The 21,705-nt window shown below is 31.0% G+C and overlaps 1 protein-coding gene and 1 pseudogene across 3 annotated transcripts; both read right to left on the bottom strand.

Annotated features, from left to right (window-relative positions):
- Positions 1-4,151: 4,151 nt before the first annotated feature.
- Positions 4,152-9,771, bottom strand: LOC142518123 (pyruvate dehydrogenase E1 component subunit beta-like; annotated as a pseudogene).
- Positions 9,772-16,949: 7,178 nt separating this feature from the next.
- Positions 16,950-21,030, bottom strand: LOC142518001 (glycolate oxidase-like). 3 transcript variants are annotated; one of them, XM_075620569.1, is made up of 12 exons: positions 20,781-21,030; positions 19,733-19,923; positions 19,472-19,596; positions 18,973-19,019; positions 18,524-18,601; positions 18,323-18,447; positions 18,161-18,227; positions 18,014-18,076; positions 17,729-17,798; positions 17,552-17,652; positions 17,380-17,484; positions 16,950-17,280 (listed from the first exon to the last, which is right to left on the bottom strand). In XM_075620569.1, the coding sequence occupies exons 2-12, from the start codon at positions 19,870-19,872 to the stop codon at positions 17,089-17,091; spliced, it is 1,113 nt and encodes a 370-aa protein (XP_075476684.1). In that variant the 5' UTR covers positions 19,873-19,923; positions 20,781-21,030; the 3' UTR covers positions 16,950-17,088. The 3 variants fall into 3 exon arrangements, with proteins under 3 accessions (XP_075476684.1, XP_075476685.1, XP_075476683.1); XM_075620570.1 differs by having other exon boundaries at positions 19,733-19,901; XM_075620568.1 differs by having other exon boundaries at positions 19,733-19,909; positions 20,781-21,028.
- Positions 21,031-21,705: the final 675 nt, after the last annotated feature.

Genomic DNA, 21,705 nt, shown 5'->3' with positions numbered 1-21,705 from the left:
TCGCTGGAATGATCTCTGCACAGTGGCCAGTTTAATAAATAAAAAAATGTGAACTTTATTACGTGGATCAACAATATACCCCTGAAATCTTTTTATATCCCCTCTTTTTTTTTAATTTGGAGTCAATTCTTTTGAAATGTGACAGTAAAGTTGTTGCGATTTTACAATGTTTGTGCGACATAAATTAATTTATTATTTGAGTAAAGAGATGACTCACCGATTCCAGCCATCGATATTTTGTCATTTTTGAGCAATAACTATGTTTAGGGCTAAGATTTGGTTCAATGATACATCTTGACGAAATAAAAATAGTTAGGATCTCGAGATATGAAGTGCCGCACGACACTCATGAAATATAAGAAACTCTCATGATTTAATGATTTTGGGATGGATGGATGGACGAAAGATGTAACGGAATAAAAGTTCTGATTACAATAGCCGATGATAGACGAGACATGAACGACGTGTGTTCGAGACAACAACACATAAGCCTTTGTCCTATTAGGTATGATCGGATATGTGGATTCTTCTTCTCTACTCTTGTTGTTTTATCCTTTGCCCATTTTGCAAGGAGTTTATGTTGTCCGTCAATTTTCAACGAACATTGTTGATTAGGGGGAAAATTAAAGGCACATGAATTGATCTGAGTCACAAGATTTAAATATGAATAAGTCTCTTGTGAGGCGGTTTCACGAATCTTTATCTATGATACGTGTCAACCCTACCGATATTCACAATAAAAAGTAACACTCTTAGCATGAAAATTAATTTTTTTTTATGAATGACCCAAATAAAATATTCGTCTCACAAAATACAATCCGTGAAACCGTCTCACACGAGTTTTTATTTTTATTTTTAAGTATCAGGTTGCTAAGATTGGTTTGCGCATGTGTTGAGTGGAGCACTTCGTGAAATCTAAGTCGTTTCTGTATGGGCACAATGCATCCAGCCAATTAATGTCAATTTTGTTTTCAGAAATAATAATTGTACTTATAATATTTTATACGAAAATTTTAATTTATACACGTGTAAGTGTGTGTGAAGCTATTATGAATATTTTTTCGAATGATGTATTTCAAACGACACCGATATTATTTTTGTAGATTGTAATTGAAATTCATTTCAATTTTATATTTCCAAGCAAGTTAATTGAGAGATTGAAAATCCGTTATTTCATACATATCGATCTAAACACAACTAAACGAAGGCCAGCTAAATTAACTTCGGTATATATAAACAATGTTTTAACCTAGTTAAAATAACACAATTATTTTTAAGGCAAAAATTTGTGTGAGACGGTATCACGAGTCGTATTTTGTGAAATGAATATCTTATTTGGGTCATCCATGAAAAAATATTGCTTTTTATGCTAAAAATATTACTTTTTATTGTGAATATCGGTATGATTGACCAATCTCATAAGAAACCTATTCTATTTATAATACCGTTGAAGCATATACTACACGGTATGACCTTTTGTTTAAGGTGTGCAAATCGAATTGCAATTAAATTTACAATTAATACGCGAGAATGTCGGAAAATAAAAATAATTTAGGTTGTAACATGTAGGGTAAAATATCTACCAATAAAGCGACCTTCCATGTCCGCCTCTCTAAATTATATTAATTCACAAAATTATATTAAATGTTTCAGGAGACGTCATATCATTATTAATTTAATTTAATAAAACGACGTGGAAGACGATAAACATTTGTATTTTCTATTTTAGATTTTTTTTATTGGAAGCATTATACGACTTACGCCATTCGATTCCAAGAAAATGGTACAACAAACAAAAAGAGAACATAAAGTAGAGAAATATATAATCGATAATTTATCAATAAAGTGAAGAAAGAAAAAAGTAAAATATATCAATTATAAATGAAAAAGTTTTTTTGTAAGATCGTACTAACGTATTTACGTTTACGGTATGACTCATATCTACTATGAACAATAATACTTTTAACAAAACAAATAATATTTTTTCATGAATTAGATCGAATTAAAAATTTATCTCGTAAAATTAATCTGCGATCTTACAATAATTTACTCTTGCTCTATTATTTTATTTTTTGGTACAATACTAGGGTTTATGCGGTGTCCATTTCTTCGACACGCGTCGGGTCCCAAGTTTGGATTTGAGCTTAAAAATGGGACTTCCAAAATTCATTTATTCTATGTGATAGTTTCCTAAACAAATGGGGTGTGACGAACGAGATGATGCACCTTCACATATTTAAAAAATGTATATATTTTAAAGCAACCCACTTTCTAAATTTTTTTAAAGAAAAAAATACATTATCTCGGCTTTAACAAACATATATATATGGGGTATACCATAAACATTTAGATTGACAAATTGGACATTTGAAAAGTTTAGAATTGCTTTACTAGCTACCTATGATGATCAGGCGTTATGCACCGACTTTAAGATATGATTATAAAGTAGAAAAATTGGATTGAATATATATATATAATAGGTGATATGCGCCGACTTTGAAATACGATTGATCAGAGTAGAAAAATTAGATTGAATATATAAATTGCTCACCTACAGTATCCACCTATGTGAGTATCGTTGTTGTTACACTTACTTATTAAATATACAACGGTGCGACAAAATATAAAAATATACATAAACACGCCTTATTTGTTTAATTGAACGAGTAGCTCGTCATAAATTGAAACAACTTTTTATCCCAAAATGGTTGTCAATTTATGTTATTCAAAAGTTACTATTTTATTCACATAATTAAAATCCAAGGTGTACATGGAGACAGACACACCATATCTAATATAAAATTGAAAGTAATTAATAATGACAACTTCAGCATCATATATTAATTTATATTGTTTTCAAATGAAGAAGACCTTATGGTTTGCAACTAGATTTACACCATGTAATACAGGAATATAAAATGCGCTTTTGATCCAGAAAAATCTAGGGATAACATAATATATAATATAAAAAAACATTAAAAACAAATATCTTGTGTATGGAGCGTTAACATAATAAACAACGTTAATACGCTTGTCATTGCCGTTATTTTACCTTATAAAATTAGAACTGTCAACTAGGCAGGTGGGATCGGGGAAAAAAAAAAAACTAAAAGTGCCTCTTTTCTCTTCAAATGACAAGAATCCGCAACTATTATAATTTGATAGTAAATCTTCGGAATAATGTAATCTTGTAAAACGTGTTAATCAGGTGAATTGAATTAGACAAGTTCTGCATGAAAGACTCACCTGATAATATATTGGAAAAGAGAATCGAACACATGATCTTTGATCAAATACTCACACGTTACTGTTAAACTTGAGGAGTGACAAACCACCTTTGTTTTTTGGATTTTGTTGTTCTTTTCTTTCCTTCATTGCTACTACACATTGACTGGTCTTCCTTGTGTTTTATTTTAAATTAAAATTATGCTGATTCTCACTCTTATTTCAGATATAAAATAATATTATTTTTGCATTTCAAAATCCCCATATTCTTTCGAACAAAATACCTATTTAATAAAAAAAATGTAAATGAAGTAACCAAAGATCAGGGATTTTGTCCATATCTTAATTTGACGAAAATCCCCCAACAGCACAGAAATTCATAAGCAACTAAAATTGAATTTTGGGTTCCCACGAAGCACAAGTACGCTGAATTTTGTGTCTAATTCGGGAAAGAAGAAGAAAGAAACTCTTAATAAAATACAATAATTTTATGAAGTGAAAACTGAGTTGCATAAATGGTGCTTGACGTCATTGCTCGAGTCACCCACGTGCAAAGAAATTTCTATTATATCATTGTATTGTATATGATGACAAGAATTTTTTTATTTAAAAAAAAAAGATATTAATGTTAAACGTGGAATCTCCATCGACCAGAAACTATATATATCCTTCAACTTTAATTGAGCAACGACCACACAAAAAAAACAACCTTTATTGTTAATTATATATATGATTTCACATGTATTCTATTATATACAATTATTAATTAATTTTTATTATTTGAAAATTTTCACAAATTAAAATTTCAAATCTCATTATATAATATGTATTTAATTTAATATTATAAAAATATTTAAGATAATGAGGTTAATTATTGTGATATAATGATATTGGATCCTTAGGGCCCAAGATAATTAAGGCAGTCGTAAATGGAGAAAAGGGAAAAATAATAATAACTTAAAATCCAAACACCACCGCATGTACGTCGGATATCTGAGGTATGGACGAACAAAACTAAGGCAACGACATCAAAATATGGAATGTAAACTCAGGCACCAAAACTATCGAAAGAAAAAGTGCACGATGACTCTGATAGTAACGCACAAAGCTGAAACAATAGCAAGAAAAGATGGTGAAGATTGACAATAATTCTTGACTGGAACTCACCATGTACTACTGCGGCAAAAAGCTACTGACAGAGCTGCTCAACTGCGGTTACAATCTGCGGCGGTTGAACCACTGTCCATTCCTCCAAAGTGCCAGCATAAGGAGTGGGCACATCCTGCGAGGAAAGGCAAACAATCGGGGCATCCAAATAATCATGGAAATTCTCATTTATAGCTGCAGTAAGGCTGGCCCCGATACCGCCTGTTCTCATGCATTCCTCAACTATAAGCACTCGGTGGGTTTTCTTCACAGAGTTCCCAATGGTGTAGAGATCAAAGGGTTTCAATGACCTTATGTCAATCACCTCAGGATCATACCCTTTGTTGACAAGAGTCTTCGCTGCTTGCATCACATGGTATCTCATCCGAGAGTATGTCAAGATCGTAACATGCTCACCAGGCCTCACCATTTCGGCCTCTTCAAGTGAAAGAACATATTCTTCGTCGGGAATTCTCTCCTTCAGGTTGTAAAGAAGCACATGCTCGAACAGGAATTACAGGGTTCTCACTACGAATGGCTGCTTTCATTAGACCTTTGGCATTGTATGGGGTTGAACAGGCAACCATCTGTATTCCAGGAACTGACTGGAAATAGGACTCGAGCCTCTGTGAATGCTCTGCCCCAAGTTGGCGCCCAACACCTCCTGGTCCACGAATCACAGTTGGAATTGTGAACTGCCCACCTGAAGTATAGTGTAGCATGCCACAGTTGTCGGATATTTGGTTGAAGGCCAATAAAAGAAATCCCATGTTCATGCCTTCGATAACTGGTCTTAGGCCTGTCATGGCTGCTCCAATAGCCATGCCTGTAAAAGAATTCTCCGCAATTGGTGTATCAAGAACCCTCAGATCTCCAAATTTCTTAGCAAGGTCCTTGGTGACCTTATAGGAACCTCCATAATGGCCCACGTCTTCACCCATGACACAAACTCGAGGATCTCTTTCCATTTCTTCCCGTAGTCCTTCTCCAAGAGCTTCAAACAGCAGAAGTTCATGCCTGAATACGTAAAGACATTGGATCCATGAAATATTAATTATTAATATTGAAACATAGACGACATGCCAAATTTTTTACATGATATATATTCAGTTTTATGTTAATAGAATTTTTTTCTCACAATGCTTTGATATATAACATCAAAGAATATCATAGGGCCATCGTATATCGAGAATTCCAACAGAAAATATGAGATACATATTAGTTAAACATCCAATCACATCGCTGATACCTCCAAGCCAGGCCAAAACAATTCCTCTCCTTTTCAAGGAAGGCCAAATACAAGTTCAGCTACATGTGTATGTTTCTGTAACTGAGATATCAATCCACTTCGGTTCTGATGTATCATCGTGGATCCTTGAAGAAATGTCTGAGTTTCATTTTTCATGCAAGAAATATGAGTGCGCATACCTACAGGCTTGACTAAGTTTATTCCTAGTAACTAAGTGACACTTTACTACAGAATCTTTACAGCATCCATTCCCAAGTAATATATCTTTAAATACAAGGTATCATCGAAACTCTTAGACGAGATAATGGTACAAAATAACAAACGAAAACAACCTTATACCTTGTCTAGAACTCTCATGAAGTAATTTCAATTTTCCCGTTGTTTCAATCACTGTCAATAAATTTATAAAATTTCAATTATCCATAACTTCTTTGAATGCTTTCTAATTTTCTTCCACTTTAATAATGAACTTAGGGACTTGATATTGATGTGTTGCATATGTTCTCTTTCTCCATGTTTGCGCCTGCTCCAGGTGTAATTCATAACACAAAATTTTAAGATTTTGAAACTGTTTTCATAGTTTCTGTTTCCAATTTTTAATTTTTAGGAACTGGAACGAAACTGTGAGTCTTTGGTTCCGTTCTAGTTTCTATTTTAGAACCAAAAACCAGTTTTCGTTTTTGAAAGGCAATTCAGTTCATGGTTCAAAGAGAACCATGGTCTAGCCTACTTTGAAGAACATATCATAAACCGAATATGGCATTCAGAGCATTTACACATTATTATCTAAGTAACCCACCTGAGCGAGCACTCATGTTTTTCAAGGTTCTTTACACAAATAAAAAAACTGATGTCCCAAAAGCCATTCAATCTCAAGCCCAAATCCTGCTTTCTAGGGGTGAGCAAAACCGAATTGGTTCAGTTTATGATAAAAACTCGAACCAAATCAATGCTATCAGTTTTGCAAAATTGCAAACCAAACCAAACCAAATCATTGATAATTAAAACCAAACCAATTTTGTTCAGACAATCAATTTTAATTTTTGTTCAAATAAATTTTTTTGATTATTTTTAAACATAATTTAAAATTTCTAAACTAGCTATTATAAAAATTTAAATATCAATATGCATGCATATATTAAACAATGTAACGTTATAACGTCATTCTCATTTATAAAAATAATTCTCAAAATGAAGTAGTTCAACTTAAGAAAAAAATTCACCATCATTCATTATCACACTAAGGAGATATATTTATCTTCTATATCCATTCAACTTTAGTTTAAACAATTGGAAAGCCTAAAATTTATAAAAGGAAAATCTATTATTAACTTTTCATAATACTAATGATATGATATAAACTAAAGCTGCGTGTGGTTGGAAGGATATGATAAACTAATGATTAGTATGTAAATGATAAAGAAAATGATTGTGGTAGGATTGTAATATATGGTGTAAAATAATATTATGTTTGGTAAGATTTTTAAGTGTAGGATAATTTTGAATTTTTTGATGAAAATACAAAATTGCCCTTCCCCTTCGCGGCGGCGGCGGCGACGGCGACGGCAACAGTGGCGGCGGCGGCCGGCGGCCGGAAACGGCAAGCGGGAGGCGGCGGCCAGAAATGGCCGGCCGGAAATTTCGACCGGCGCCGGAAATAGTCGGCGCCGGCGCGGGTCGGCCGGGGCTCGGCCGGCGGTACGTCGGCGGTCGGCCGGCGGCGATCGTGGCGGCGGCGGTCGGTGGCGGGAAGTGATGGTGAGTTTGAATATAAGAGAAGGGTAAAATTGGAAAAATAGGAGGTATTAAGAGTTGGATAAATAATCCTAGGGGGTGAGGAGTTATTATTTTAACCTACCTAATATAACCTAATCATTCATAGGAGGGATTGACTTGGTTAAATAATCACGCGTACCAAACAGCTGACTAGGTAGGATAAAATAATCTATCCCGGCTAATCATCCGAACCAAAAGCGGCCTAAAAATCGAATAATCTATTTACATATATAATAAAAAAAATATTATGTATTAATAAAATCGGTTTGGTTTGGATTCTTCTAATAAAAACTTTGAACCAAAGCAATTTTTTCTGTTTGGCTAACTTTAAAACCAATCCAAACCATGATCTACTAAAAACCAATCCAAACAAGCCTTTTGGTTTGGTTTCAGCTCACCCTACTGCTTTCTAGATTTCCAAGGTAAAGTTAATATTTTCTCGCGACAATGAAGACTCTAACAGTGCGACCTACTTTGATGTATATTTGGTCATTTTATTGTACATTTATTAGTATATACCGTGTTTCCCAAATTCATGCATTATCTTCATCATTATTTCACATACTATCAAAGCTGGGGACTGGGACCAGTCGCAAACATCACAAGTTCTTAAAGATATAGGCACCAAATAGACCGCTGTGAGACAGGATTTCACTGTTTTAGCCTTGATCTTCATGAAGCCTAGATCTGAAGCAGAAGCCACTATATTCAAACGTAGTAAGGTTCCAAGCTACTTCAAAAGCCACAATTAGTTACTATCGACATCATTACACATTACTAGAAAGGCCAACTGCTCTTTATGCAGATATAATTCATCAAAAGGCACTCCTATCTCTAATAAGCAATTTTTTTTAAAAAAACTCAGAGGACCTTTTATTCTATGCAAAAATACACCCGCTATTGCCTCACACGGGGAATCAATCCAGTTGTTGGGGGAAAAACGTGAGTAGTTTATAATCGAATGTAGCATCATATTCTTAAAACCTTATAAGCAAATCATCAAGGGTATACTTACTAAGCTAGCTCAAGGGGATGATTGTTTAAGACCATCTATACAACTCCCAGGTATTTTATCCAACCGATGTGGGACAACAAACACACCCACTCACGCCCAGGAATGAACATCTGGAAATTGAAGTTTACAAATGACCCAATTATGGGTAGAACGGGTGACCCAACTATGGACACTCCAACATATAATAGTGAAATTTGGGCTCTGATACCATGTTAAGATTGGAACTTGGACCTAACTCAACCCAAAAGCTAGCTCAAGGGGGGAGGATTGTTCAAGACCATATATACAACTCCCAGGTATTTTATCCAACCGATGCGGAACAACTAACACAGAAAACAACGATAAACCCAAAAAAAAAGAACTGAGAATCAAAGTTTTATATTAGAAATTTTACCCAGTTTTTGAAGCTGCTGGCGCAGCATTTTCCGACGGTGCCTGAGACCCAAACACGAGAAACATAGGTAATGAGGAATTTCATTAAGCAACAGCCACATAAATTTTATTATAAGACGGTGTAACAGCACACTGACCGCAACTGCTTTAGCTGTGATTTTTCCTGCCTTGCGGGTTCCCCGAATCCAACCGGGGACTGAGCTTGCATCAGATCTGATAACTAACAAAACAAAAAAAAAATTGGGCTCCTTCAATATAACGTAGATACTGAAAAATAAAGCAGCAGGTATAGAATCATGAAATACAGTTGATAGTAAGATCATGCGAGACCCAAAAGAAACTTTTAATAAAGGCTTTAAAAGTAAAAAGCCGCTGAATGAGCAAAAAAAGCTGAATAGCACATAATTTCCCCTAACAGTTGCCATCAAAATCTAATTTTTTTTAACCTTTTCAACAAATTCTTGGATTTAGTCAGCAACCATGATTCAACATAAGTAAAATCATAGTCTAGAATACAATACCTGGAACAGAACGCACAGAAAATTTATCGGAGAGGTCAGGGAACGTAGCCGAGATTGATGCCATTCCAACTGACTGCAACATGACGGCCATGATTCCTGTGCGAGATGCGGAGCACGTGTTCGTATGAATGCGTGAAATAAAGGGAAAATAAAATGAGTCAGATGGTGGGATAGAAGAGACAGTGCTTCTATAATAAAGGGAAAGTTGGGGCGGAGATACAGATGCGAATTGGTGGCAATGGCGATGAAACCAAAGAGGATACACCCGTATTTATTGCTCTCTATTTGCTTTGCCGTGCGTGTTTAATTGGGTTCAACTGTCACACACAAATTAATTAACCAACTAATCACCTTTGCAAGTATCTCTCTATTTAGCTTTTGTTCCCGATTTCTCATATCAAATTAAATATTTTCATTAAAATGTTTTTTTTTATGTACAACGAGCTGAAATTTCTGAAAATCTGTGGAGATATTGATACAAGGGGGAGGGGTATTAGTTGAATCAATTTCGAGACTCAATCGTTGTAATTACCCAACTGAAAGAAAAAATGAAAAAATTTCTTAATCCGTTGCGCATTAGTTTTAAAGTCTTAACGTGACAATTATATCTCCATTTGAATGACTCAACTGATAAAATTGTTTCATTGTTTCAATTCAATTTTTTGTTAAATTCAATTGAATTAGTCCAAACAATTATGAGATTCTACTCTCTCACTTGTTTAATCCTTCATAACACGACCATATTTTTCGACAACCACTTGAGCTTTCTGAGCGATCAATCTTATAAAACAATATATCTTTCAATAGCAGAAGTGTTGGTATTTATTTATTATCCATAATGAATATTTCTGGAGTTTAAAATATTATAAGATATCTGTACAACGTTGGTTCCTATCAAACTATCCGATAATTGTCGGCACCAAAAATATGTTTCATACTTCTGGTTTTTAGATGTATTTAGTATTACTAGCAAAAAAAGCACGTGCATTCGCACGTGAACCCATATTCTAAATAACTAAAAAATAAATTAATAATAAAAATATTTTTAATCTTTACATAACGTGATTAAATCCATGAAACAACATTTCGTTCGAAAAAAGATAGATCAAAACAAATTATAAGAATTTGGAATAATGATTTATCAGATTAAGTACTAAATTGAACTAAAATAACAATACAAATACAATGATGTGAAAGGATTTGAATTGATTAAACAATATAAGAGTGTAAATAGAATTATATGAATATATTTTAATTAATTAAGCAATATAAGAGTGGAAGAAAACATTTTAATATATGATGTTGATATTTATCTACTCATTACATCAATTAGTTGATAAATATGTTCCTAAAATGTAAAAATTACATCTTGAAAATCTAAAATAGTACTTACTTATAATTTGGAATAATTAAGAACATATGACAACAATTTTTCATTTTAAGTTTTATTCTAAGAGTATTAATTTTTATTGTAAATATCGGTAGAGTTGACTCGTCTCACATATAAAAATCGTGAGACCTTTTCACAAGAGACTTACTCTACACCAACATAACTTCCAATTTAGTTATGTTAACGTTAAACTAATAATTATTTGTAGGAACATCTTGCTCTTACTCTTTTTGACTCATTTGTGTCATTTTTTAAAACAATTTCATAATAATTTTATCTATGTACTATTTGACTCTACTTTTTTTTCTACATATAATAGATACCGTCATTGATTTTTTTTTAGAAAAATAAGCTGAAAAAGTATCAATTGTGATAACATTTGTGAATAAGCTCAAATTTTTATTTTTTTTCAAATTAAGTGTTTATTGATTTTTTTTATTTAATGTGTGCTTAACTTTTTGTCAATATTATTGTCATTATATACTTGTATGTAAATAACTCTACAAATACAAATAAAAGGTCATGACATTATTGTTATGATTGAGTACTATTTGATAATATATAAATATGAGGAGACTTAAATAAAATAGAATCTATGAGAGTAATTAAAACAATTAATCATTCAATTTATTTTATTTATTATCAAAATTAGTGAGAAAAAACTAATGAAAAAATTGATTGATTTTCTACAAATTTCTTTCTCATTTTAGCAATTGTACAACAATATTTTTCTAGCATCACATCATCCGATGTATGTGGATGAACGATTTATTTGTCTACATTTTTATAGGTACTTCTTATTCAAATTTATTAATTTTTTTATTAATATTATTCAAATTCACAATTAAATTTAGAAATTAATAGTTTGACAAAATAAATTTAAAATTTTGATTAAATATATTTTTATTTTCAATTCAAATTTTTTATTTAATTTAAAAATAATAATGATTATTTTAATTTTTAATTTTTTCATTTGTCAATATTTAATTTAGAATTTATTTGAATGACTCTTCGTTCAAAGCACTCAGATACTTTATCATGAGTCCTTCATATATATAATTTTTTGAAGTTTTTTTTAAATCTAATTATATTAAAATTTATTTTTAATAATTCATTGAATGAATTCAAATGATAGTGAAATAGAACAATAAATAACATAATTAATTTAATTTAGAATTTAAATGAAAGCCCAAGAAAGTTATTAAAATGGAAAAAATAATTGATATTAATATTAAGTAAATTTAATATTATGTTTTTTAAAAAAGTAGCTCAAACATTTAAAAACATGAAGATGACTTATTTGCTACATATAAATTAAAATATGAATATAACTCAACTTTATTTACAACAATTAGAAAAATTTTCTATCATCCACACATTTATATATATATAATATATAATGAAATAAATTTTTTTAATGAAATATGACTTAATTAAATATTATTAGAATGAAAGAAAGATAAGAGAATAAAGTCAAAATCACAAAATCATAACCATAAAATGTGGTTAATTATTATTAATTATTAATTAATAGACTAAATGTGAAACTACCACATATGTTACTTAATAATGAAAATAAGTAAGCAAGTAAATGATAATTATGTCCTTTCACAATTGAAAAAGAAGCTATTAACAGAAAATTAGAATTCGTTTTCACTATATATTTCTATTTTAAGGTTTTTTTTCTTATTATCGTTTGAAAAATAAAATCATGTACACTACTAATGAATTCTATATATATTGGACATTAAAAAGATACTAAATTTGAATTAGAATAAAATATAATTACTTAAGTATAATAATATTTTCCAATTCAATTGATTATTATTAAAAGGTTATCTATACATTAGATTTATATTGTGCCTAACTTTTTCAAAATTTTCCTCTTTTTTTGTTAATCAAAAACAATAAAAAAAACTAATGAAAAAATTGATTGATTTTCTATATATTTCCTTCTCATTTTAGCAACTGTACAACAATATTTTTCTAGTATCATATCATCCAATGTATGTGGATGAACGATTCTTCGTTCACACTTTTATATGTACTTCTGATTCAAATTTATTAAATTTTTTGATTAATATTATTTATATTCACAGTTTAGGTTTATAAAATATTATATTTGTTCATGCATTTAGAAATTAATAGTTTGACAAAATAAATTTAAAATTTTGATTAAATATAATTTTATTTTCAATTCAATTCATTTTATTTAGTTTAAAAATAATACTGATTATTTTAATTTTTTTGTTTCTTCATTTATCAATATTAAATTTAGAACGAAAATTATTAAAATAAAAAAATTTTATTTAGTTTAAAAATAATACTGATTATTTTAATTTTTTTGTTTCTTCATTTATCAATATTAAATTTAGAACGAAAATTATTAAAATGAAAAAAATAATTGATATTAATATTAAGTAAATTTAATAATATGTTTATTTAAAATTAGCTCAAACATTTAAGAACATGGAGAAGAAAGTCAAAAGCACAAAATATAACCATAAAATATGGTTAATTAGTATTAATTATTAATTAATTGAATAAATGTGAAATTATCACGTTACATAATAATGAAAATAAGTAAACATGTGAAGGGTAATAATGTCCATTCACAATGAGAAAACTTTTCTACTATCCATACTTTTATAGGTACTAGTTAAAGACACGTGCGACGCACGTGAAAATACATTTTTATTATCAATAATTGTTGTTAAATAAATGAGATCAGAAGAGATTAATTTACAAAAAATTATATATTAATGATTTCATGCTATATTATTCGATAGACAATGAGTCATGCTACATATGCAATCAAATTTGTACAATAATTTTTACAATTCAAAAAAATCAATACAGAAATTTCATTTATTAAAATCTCATTATAAATTAAATATAAAATTTCATTAGATAATAACAAAATCTCACGATATAATTTTTGTAAATATCTCAGTACGATATATTGGTTGTACCTTTAGCATTGTCCGTAGGAAATTCAATGTAATATAATTTGTACTACATGTATTATAAAATGAGTGCAAAAGATATTTGTTTAAAAATTTTATGTGTTATAAATCTAAGGTTATTCTTGAATTGAAGGATTTCAAATTCATGGATTTCAATACATTCAAATGTATTTTTGTTATTTTAGAGAAGTAACATCATAAACTTCAAATCCACTCATTTCATGTTTATATAGTAGTATTTCATGTTAATTATGATATTTTTCAAGTTCACCCAATAATAATGTTATTTGAAATTTATTTTACTTTATATAAATAATAATATGTAAATAAGTAATGTGTGGATTCAAGATTTGATATATTGTTTTATTGTTAACAATAAAATTATAATTATAACCCATAAATTTGAAATCAATTTATCCAAATGCAATCTAAATAAATTAATAATTGTTGAAAAATATAGTAGTAATAAATATTATAATTTTGTATAAATTAGACATTGGAGAAAATATAATATAAAATTGATATCACAATAGTTATTAAAATTAAATTTGAGAGAAGAAAAAAGTATAATACATAACGTTGCCCACTTATTTTACCACGTATTATTGATTTATGAAAAATAAAAATATAATATAGATAATATATTCTAAACCTTAAATTAATTATTGCGTCAAATGTTTTCTTCTTTTATATTTTCAATTTATATTGCTTTTATTAATTTTTTTTTGTCACCAGTTTTTCTACTATGTGAAAAAAAAATATTCTCGTCATCTTCATTAGCAAATCTTATGAGAAGAAATGTATATTCTTCTCTATTTGATGTCTCTACAAATCTTCACACAAACTAAGTGTTTTGTAGGAAAAAAAAAGTTTGTTTCATCAAGCAAATAAAACCAAAGAATTTTGTTATTTTAGTATTCTACAAATTATATTTATTTTTTGTAAATATTTTAACTTAATATACAAGCAAATAAAATCAATGAATTTCGGTTATTCTATCTTCTACCTTCAAAGATATGTCATTTCAGATTACATAAATCTATAATTGATTTACTTATATCCATCATTTATAAAACACATCTTCGTCAATTGCAAGATCATCAAATAAGTAATTGTTATAGTTTCTGATCTTTACAAATACAGAAAATAGTTAAAATTAGTAAAACTGTATGTATTCAGTCATATATTGTTAAATTTTAATAATAAACTAAGGCTTTGAAAAATATAAGTTGGATTTTTTTATAAAGAAAAATAGATAGAATAAATACTCACGAAATATTTATAAGGTCATCTTTCTTCTATATCCAATAATGCTTTGTATCATTTTTGTAAAATGTAATTAACCGTCGAACCTTCTTCATAACACCAACCCACATTATTTAATCATTTGGTTTCATTATTTTAATTCGTCGTTTTAAATTAATTATTCTCAATTAATGCAAAATAGAGGATATTTATGTCTTTACACAAATTATGGTTTTTGTGGAAAAAAATTCGCAATATTTACAACCAAATAAAACAAAAGAATTTTGGTATTTCAATATTGTACAAACTAATTTTATTGGGAAAAAATTATTTTCGCTTCATCTATAAACAAATAAAACCCATGATTTTTTGTATTTCAATATTCTCAAATTAATATTTTGCGGAAAAAAATATGTTCAATTCATCTACAAGAAAATATAAACCAAAGATTTTTGGAGTTTCAATCTTCTTGGCAACTTGACCCTTGCCTAGCATACGTAGATTGATAATCTTGACATCATCATAATAATTGATTTTACAAAAACTTCCTCACCAAATTAAAGATAAATTTCTTGCATATATAAAATCATTCAAAAGAATATAAATCTACAAAATAAAATAACTCACATTCAAACAAATATTTTTGTAAAAAACATTTGTTCACTTCATCTACAAGTAAATAAAAACCAAATAACTTTGACTTTGTCTATGGAGAAGTAGTGTGTATTGCTAATGAATAAATTTTATAAAAATTTATTTATCATAATTTTAAAAATTTACATTCAAAGATATATATTTTAATGTTACAAAAACTATAACTGATTTGTCAATATATATCTCTTATAAAAATAATCATTCGTTAATTGCAAGAATCTCTCATAAAATAATTGTTATAGTTTATAGCCTTTAAAAAGAGGAAAATATAGTTAAAATTAATACAAATATATTATTCAATCTTATATCGTTAAATTTTCATAATGAACCAATGCTTTGAACAATATTAGTTGACTTTCTTTTTGATAAAGAAATATAGATAAAATAAATATCAATGAAATATTTATTAGGATTATCTATATTTATATCTGATAATTCTTGTATCATTTCGTAAATGTAATTAAATATCGAACATTCTTCATGACACCAACCTTGTTAAAACAAAAACAAAATTAGTTTAATTATTTGGCTTCAATAGTTTAATTCTTCTTTTTAAAATAATTAATCTTAATGAACGTAAAATAAAAGATATTTAACATCATATCGTTATACAAATTAAGTTTTCGTGGAAAAAATATTTTCACTTTATTTACAAGAAAATAAAACAAACGAATTTTGTTATTTTAATCTTCTACAAATTAACTTTTTTGTGAAAAAATCTACAAATTAAGTTTTTTGTGAAAAAATCTTTTTCACTTCATCTATAAGCAAATAAAACCAATATATTTTGGTATTTCAATCTTTTCAAATTAATATTTTTTGTGAAAAAAGTTTGTTCAATTCATCTACAAGAAAAAAAATCAAAGAATTTTAAAGTTTCAGCTTTTTTGGCAATTTGATCATTATATAACATAAATGTAGTTTGACAATTTTGTCCCTATCATAATAACTGATTTGACAAAAACATCCTCAATTCCTCACTAAATTTTTCCAGTATGTACAAACTAAGGACAAAGTTGACATTACACAATAGAAAAACTTTGACCTTGATTCACACTTTTATAATATAAAATAATAATAATAATTGTATAGATTTGATCATTATCTAACATAAATGTAGTTTGACAATTTTGTCCTTATCATAATAACTGATTTGACAAAAACATCCTCACTAAATTTTTCCTGTATGTACAAACTAAGGATAAAGTTGACATTACACAATAGAAAAACTTTGACGTTGATTCACACTTTTATAATAATATGTATAGATATATAGATAATCAATGACCCTTGGACTTGAAAGTTGGGCAAAACCTATATAAACCAGGAAAGAAGACAGTGATGTACAGCTACTGCGAACCTCTGTACATCACTTTCAATATTTATGCAACTCTTGGTCATGATAAATGAAACGAGCAATCAAAGTGGGATCTTAAGAAAATATAGTATGATGAATATTAAACTGCCACTGGCATGGGAGGCAGTTGCCCGAGGATGGAGCCACAGTTCTACAACCTGGGCGCTAGAAGAGCACGAGGGGAGTCCCACTCGGTGACGATGTGATTACGGGTTATCTCACTGAGTGAACGACAACCGGACAAAGCCATAGTCAGCTCAAACTCATCACGTAGCATTTGGAGCACTTTTCTTACACCAGCTTCTCCGTCAGAGGCCAACGCAAAAACTACAGGTCGACCGATCTGAGACGAGCCCACAAAAATATCTTAAAATCATTACAATGACACTTTTGAGGTTGGGCCAAGAAAGAATCATGGTTTTTGTTGGCTTGTGATACTTACAAAGATGCCGGAGGCTCCCAATGCCAAGGCCTTGAATACGTCTGTTCCACGCCTGACGCCTCCATCCAAGAAAACTGGCACCCGTCCTTGTGCAGCTTTCACGACCTGAAAGTGCAAAAGATAATTAGGAAAACACAGATGGGTCGTCATAAGGCCTCGTAAAACAGGATACCTCTTCCAGAGCCATGATAGTGGAAGGGACGTAATCAAGTTGGCGAGCGCCGTGATTTGATACGATAATACCAGCTGCTCCATTCTGAATAGCGATACTTGCTGTGAATTGAGGGTTAGGAAACTTGTTTTCACGAGTATTTGATGAAGAGAGAGATCAAAATTTGTAGCTTCTTACCGTCCTCAGCAGTGAGGACACCCTTAACCAGGATAGGCAATGAGGTAATGGTTTGCAGCCACTTCACGTCCTGTCAATATTCAAAGGGAAGCAATTCTATTAGTATTATCTGTGCTTGCTTGAAGTTGAACAACGCAAAACCGAGCCCTGTAAGTTGCTAAAAACTAGAACCGTTACTAACAGGAAAACTACTTATTCAAATGCCATGTTTCGAGCTCTTGACTATAACTCGACCCATGCACCCACCAGGATTTTAGCACAAGGGTCGATGGTAATATATTTTACCTTCCAGCTCAAAGAACGATCAATTTGGCCAGCAACGTATGAAGCTAAACCAGAGTCATCAGCCTACACCACAGAATGAGAGTTGAAGTCGACATTTAAAACTCATCAATAAAGCATTCGGCTAAACAATGCTGTTGTGCCACTTACTTTGTCCATCTTCCCTAGATCCAAACCTTCGAAATTCTTCAACGTCAGAAAAGGTGGCAAAGTAAACCTGTAAAACACAGAAAAAATAAAGATTCTTTTGAGACAACAAAGCTCATAGCCTTATGCTTCTGTTTATTATGATGTTTAAGTTAGAGCTCCAACCTGTTCTTAATATCAGCTTCTCTGCGTCCCAATCTTGGGGTATCCACCGTAAGTGCTATGGCCTTAAAGCCTGCCCTTTCTGCTCTTCGCACCAGTTGAGCCACAACGTTCCTGTCCTTATAGACCTAAAACCAAAAGTAGTATGTTTAACTCATATGGAAAGAGAATTTGGAAAACCTTGGATTGCAAATTCAGACTTACATAGAGCTGAAAGAATCTTAAGCCAGGTCCGGTTGAAGCAACTTCTTCAACACTGGAAGTGGCCCATGAAGACAATGTCTGAAATAGAAATCAAGATTCATAAGTTCACCATCTTGTATTTTCTTATCGGTAAATAAATGAAAAAATTGGTGTGCAATGGGAAACATGTATCTTTGAGAACTGTTCAAGTACTATTACATGGTATTATCAGGGATAGCTTCCCAAGTTTTCCAACAGAATATGACTTTTTTAAAAAAAGAAAAGAGCAGCATAACCGTAGTGTTTTCATGCTATTTAACCTAATTTGTATCATATTTTCCATTAAAAAATGCACCATGTCTGGGGTTCCAAAGAATGTTTCTCTAGTTAAAATCCTGTTTGAACATAATATTTTCATGTCCTGCTGTGGTAGAAAATTTCAATAGAACTTGATACGAGAGAGACCAAACCATGATTGTTCCAGCTGATGATGCGGCTCTAGCGGTTGCATACTCTCCTGCATAATGGATAAACATGATATCAGCAACATTCAAGGCTAAATGAAGGTACAGACATGGGAAATGTGGTCGAGCTAGCATCTGATCCATGTAAGTGCCAACAAGCTTGTGATAATCAAGATGCAGAAAAGTAAATTCAGCAGAGCCGCAAATCGGCCAATATTGAAACAAACATGTGATCATAAGGATTCCGAAAATTAAAATCACCTGAGCATCAACTTGGCCAATATATACCATGTCCCAAGAAACACCTCTTTCATGAATAAGTTAAAGGCCAAATATGATAAATCTTGGACATAAACATCAACTTCAACTCGCACAATTATGAATTATCTTAATAAATCATCTTCAAATCACATATCTCCAAGTACTTTCCACAATGAATTGTCCATTAAATGCAAGAAATTACTTTAATCAGCATTGATGATAAATTCCAGTACATAATGCTTACCTTCGGGGTGAGCCATTTTTTGCATAGCAGTCGGGGCAATCATTATGGGCATTGAAATCTTGAAGCCCAAAACATTGGTACTCACGTCAATCTTGGTTACATCAATGAGAATCCGGGGCCGAAACCTGTATTTAGGTTAATGGTGTCTCATTACTAGGAATGACCATTTCATTAAAAGCAAATAAAAAAGAAGGAAAGAAGTAAAAAACTCAAAAGTCGCCCTGGTATGGGGCCTTTGATAGATGATACGAAGAAACATACAGAATTCTCGAGAAGGCATTTCTGTTCTCAGCCAGAGTCCACTGGTCCTCGGCACCTGATGCATAGTAGTCATACACCATTTTCGGCAACTTCTCCTTGGCAATAGCTTGATATTCGGTTACATTTGCTACCTCTTCCATCTCGGTAGATGATGAATGTCACAAGTCCCCTTCGGATCTTGATTAAAAAAACTGGAAACGAAATTGTTAGGATAGACCATATCTAAGTGATTGCTTTATTATATGATATTATTTCTTTCCAAAGAATAGCCGTGGATCATGGGGTTTATTTAGGGAACTTGGGATTTTTTGGCTTTGTCTTTCTTGAATAAATATTTCATTGAATCAATGAAAAGGGAAAAACAACACCTTAATTTGTCAGAAATACATATCAGATCATCGATATTGTATTGGTTTTTAAACCAAAAAATATTTCTCCAAACATTTATTACTGCCTGGTGGGGAAAAACGAGGACGCTATTATAGTCACAGTACAGAATCAGCGACACTTTCATCTGAGCTATTAAAAACTTGTCCCAGGTTTCCTTATAACTGCCAAAAGTGGAAAAAACAGATATATGCTCAAAAAAAAAAAAAAAAACTCGTGCACGAACCAGAATTTTGTTCTTGAAAACTCGTGAGCGTCACGGTCACTTTGACTAACAAGGCATAAATACAATACTCATGCATCGGAAAACTGTGATATCTCTGATCTTAATTAGCTGGTTAAAGGGGCAAGCATTTCTTTATGATTCATTATTGCCAGAAACAAAGACAGACACCGATTCTTCAAATAGAATTGATCAAGTCAAACAAGAAACTGACAAAATTAAATACACCAAGCTCAATGTTCACATGAGATAAATAACTCAATCCGATAAGAATCAAATTCTTGAAGTAATAAAGCCCAAAACCAGAACTTAAACAAAACATAACACTCTTCACTTCCAAGAAAGAACCATTTCACCGAAAACAGACAAGTCGAAATAGAAGCATTCTGTAAATGAAAGAAGAGAGAAACAGAGGAGCAAAGATTAGTAGAAACAAACCTTGAGACTCAACAGTAATGAGATGAGTGACTGCAAGGAAACCAAATAAGGGAACTCTATTACCGTAGTACTGGATAAGCTTGAAAGAGAAGAATCAAGGAAAACACCGATAAATAATTATTATATAAAATTCACGAGAATCTTATATAATATTGATGATGAAGACAAATTGGGTGAGGTTCACAGAAGGAGTGGCACAAAATTGAGGATGAGTATTTGGAGGTAAGAATTCGAAACCAAATCCCGTCAGGACCAATTTCTGCCACACGCTTCATTTGTGCTTCACAGTCTCTCTTCATAAATCTTCCCTCTTTGTACTAATTTTTTCAACTAATCATGCATCATAGTTATATAGATCATCTCTTTACTTGTCTCTGTTAAATCCACACAGATTATGTAATCCGAATCCATTGATCGGTGATCGTGAGGAATAAGAAATAAGCAAAATAGAGAGAAGCTGCTTTACTAAGAACGAGAAGAAAAAATATTCTGTCAAACTCGAATGGTTTCTACAGCATGACTTATTTATGGGTGTACAAAAATTTGTCAACTCAGTAGCCAATCACCACATTAACACATTATATACAGTGGTGTGTAACAGTCTCAACCTCCTAATTTTGTAAAATATCAACTGTTCCTTCTTAAGACACACCATTTTGGACAAAAAAAAATCATATGAATTGGAAACAATTAATGATTTTGAAGAATGTAAACGAGTAAATCTGGAAAGCAGATAAAGATAGTTACGAAGTCGCGAACTCCTAGGAATGAGCTCATTCAATCTCCAACAAGCGAAACGTGAACTGAGAATTTTGCGTGGCAAATGAAACTGGTCTTTGCGTAGCAGGAAACAGAATATGCGACGCAGTTTTAAACTACCCATTTCGATTGGCGGGTCGCCTCGTATCATTCACAACAATATGCC

This window comes from Primulina tabacum, chromosome 11 (assembly GCF_025594145.1).
Source record: "Primulina tabacum isolate GXHZ01 chromosome 11, ASM2559414v2, whole genome shotgun sequence".
NCBI classification, from domain to species: domain Eukaryota; kingdom Viridiplantae; phylum Streptophyta; class Magnoliopsida; order Lamiales; family Gesneriaceae; genus Primulina; species Primulina tabacum.
The sequence above is the reverse complement of the archived record's forward strand: the minus strand, read 5'-3'. Positions and strand labels throughout refer to the sequence as shown.